Source organism: Aplysia californica, unplaced genomic scaffold, assembly GCF_000002075.1.
Source record: "Aplysia californica isolate F4 #8 unplaced genomic scaffold, AplCal3.0 scaffold00810, whole genome shotgun sequence".
In the NCBI taxonomy this organism is placed as follows: Eukaryota; Metazoa; Mollusca; class Gastropoda; order Aplysiida; family Aplysiidae; genus Aplysia; species Aplysia californica.
The window spans coordinates 129,363-132,082 of NW_004798080.1; the positions used below are offsets into that span (position 1 = coordinate 129,363).

Below are 2,720 nucleotides of genomic sequence, written 5' to 3' on the forward strand. Positions count from 1 at the left end.
CAGACAGACAGACAGACAGACAGACAGACAGACAGACAGACAGACAGACAGACAGGCAGACAGGGTAGGGGGGAGGGGAAGAGGACTTTTGCAGTAATGAATAATATCTAAATTTTCCAGTGAACTTCCACTTTATTGTAATTAACTGTGGTATCGATTACATTCAAATGAATGTGTGAGTATGTTTTGGTGTTTGGTCAACTTGTGAATAATGAATGAGTCACTCACCCACGTCTGAACTCCACTGACGTACATAATTGGTTTATATGCCTCGTTTTCTTTTCAGGACGTAAACGTGACTGGTCATCGGAGCCCTAGTCAAGACGAGGTAAGATAGGAACAACGATGGTGGTGGGATGATGATGATGATGATGATGATGATGATGATGATGATGATGATGATGATGATGATGATGATGATGATGATGATGATGATGATGATCTATTAAACAAATTTAAACATTTTATATTGTTATTTTATTTTTGTCTAAAATTAAAACAAGACTCTTTCTCCTACCCTGCTTACCAAAAAATGATGATGATGATGATGATGGTGGTGGTGGTGGTTTTGAATACTTTAGACTAGTTGTGTTGAAATGGCGGAATCAGACATGAATGAGACGATGATGACGTCGATGAAGTTTTTTTTTTAATGAAAAAGAAGGAGGAGGAGGAGGAGGATGGAAGAAGAGGAAGGAAGAGGAGGAATGAAGAGGAGGAGGAAGAGGAGGGGGAAGGGAGGGGAGGAGGAGGACTTTTAGAAGAAAAAGGATGATGAGTAAGATGGCAAAGAAGAGAAGCTTATGATAATGGCAAATTCGGTCATGGTGAGTTTTATAGTGAAATTTAAACTGTATTTAGAATGCAATTGCGCCATCCAAATTCTGCAAAGATGTCTCAATATGTTATACTTTATCGTTCTTTTTATGTTTGTAAAAGAGGTTTTTACAAATGCTATTTACTCACGCACCTGCCTATCTGACCTATTATTTACTCGTTCATATTTCTTTTTAATCCAGAGGGTAAGGGCTGTAGAAGTGAGCTTCATTATTATAACTTTCTATTATATTCATCTATTAGTTGTTTGTGCTTAACATTTCCTTCTGGGTTTTTTTTTCGAAATCAATCGCTACTTCTATGTATTAAAATAAGTCCTCCGTTGAGTCAAATCACATTTGTTTCTTCGTGTGGCTCAGCATGTGAATGAAGGGGTAATCCTAATTGGTTGATAAAATAAAGAAACTAAAAACCAAATAATATACATTAAGAAACCTCTCAAGTCACGAACAGAGGATAAAAAAAATCCCAAACCAACCAAACAACCAAACAGCCAATCAACCAACCAACCAAAACAAACACACAACCAAACAACCAACCAGAGAAAGAAAGAAAGAAAGCAACAAACAAACAAACAAACAGACAATTAAACCAAATGGACAGTAATTTTCTACGAGGTAAAGGCATAAGTATTTGGCCAAAGAGCTTAAGTGAATGGTTTATATGGACAAGTAAACGAGGAACGTTGCTGTCGGTGGCTCACAAAATCTCTTTTCTGTTTAGAAGAAAAAAAATACACTCCAGGCAATCCCTTTCTTCTGCATCTTTTCAGTAAAAAGCATTAATTTGTCCAGTTCTTGGCGGAATATGGCCCTGACTGCACTGACTCGCCAGCAGCAAAATCTCCACTTAAAAGCTCACCCATTCGTCCAGCATAGTGCTGCGGCGTTCCGCAGTCCTACTATATTATCCGGTTTGGTTTATTTCTTCGACCAATCTGGCTCAAATCAATCTCATTTTCCTACATCGTTCGCTTGAACGTTTCTTGTTCCAGGAGTGCTATGTAAATTTTAATGCGTTTCTTTCTCCCTACGCGCCACATCACTCTTCCTTTTCAGCGACTCTCCACCCTCGTCCCCACCCCACCACCTTTCTGCCCCGGGCAGCTTAGAAAAAGGATTCTTCTTGTCTTGCATCCTTCGTTTCCTGAAAACGCAAATCAGCAGTCTGTTTGTGAGTGTCGAAAGTGTAGGGTTGAGCTTGGTGTCTGTCGTTACGATTTCTTTGCGAAGCGATTTTGTCGAAGTCTAATGGTTCTGCAGGGGAATAATGGCGCCTTTTTTCGTTGAGCTATGAATGTTTGAGTATCTGAGGCAAACAGCAGCCTGGGACTGTAGAGACTCATTTACTACAAATATGAACATGAGATCGGAACTTACAGTTCAAAGGTCATGAGTCCTTGGATAATTTCCGTGTCGAATGAAGTCGAGGCATGACTTTTGTCAACCGGCAAGTTTTGTTGCGCACCATCCACAATGAACGAATCTAGGAACCTCGTGGCGGGCCTGCCCGGAACTACTTGGAATCCTTTGACATTCAAGATGGCTTCTGCTTGATGACGTCACTAATAGGAGAGGACAGCAGACGTCCGCGTTGGGTTCTGTGATAATTGGGTCGTCGGGTCTCTGCTGCCCACTCCCACTGACGATCTGTTCTTGAATTTCCTCGTCTGCAGTAGAAAGTCGTCGTGCTCGAGTAACAGGGTTATTTCAAGACCTGTGGTTTGTTCGCTTTTCCTGTCTGAAATAGAATTGTGGGTTTTTTGGGGTTTTATACGACTGTTTCCGCGTTTGTTCTGATGTGCTTGAAAGCTCCGTATTTGAATGAGACAAAGAGAGAGAGAGAGAGAGAGAGAGAGAGAGAGAGAGAGAGAGAGAGAGAGA

The 2,720-nt window shown here is 40.8% G+C and overlaps 1 protein-coding gene across 1 annotated transcript in view; it reads left to right on the forward strand.

Moving 5' to 3' along the window:
* Window positions 1-286: 286 nt before the first annotated feature.
* Window positions 287-2,720, forward strand: part of LOC101862307 (proto-oncogene tyrosine-protein kinase ROS) — a gene marked incomplete at its 5' end in the record, with an annotated part of 60,952 nt that continues 58,518 nt past the window's right edge. Inside the window, 1 exon segment of the mRNA XM_035972711.1 lies at window positions 287-328. Within this exon segment, the coding sequence (XP_035828604.1) occupies window positions 287-328 (42 nt within the window).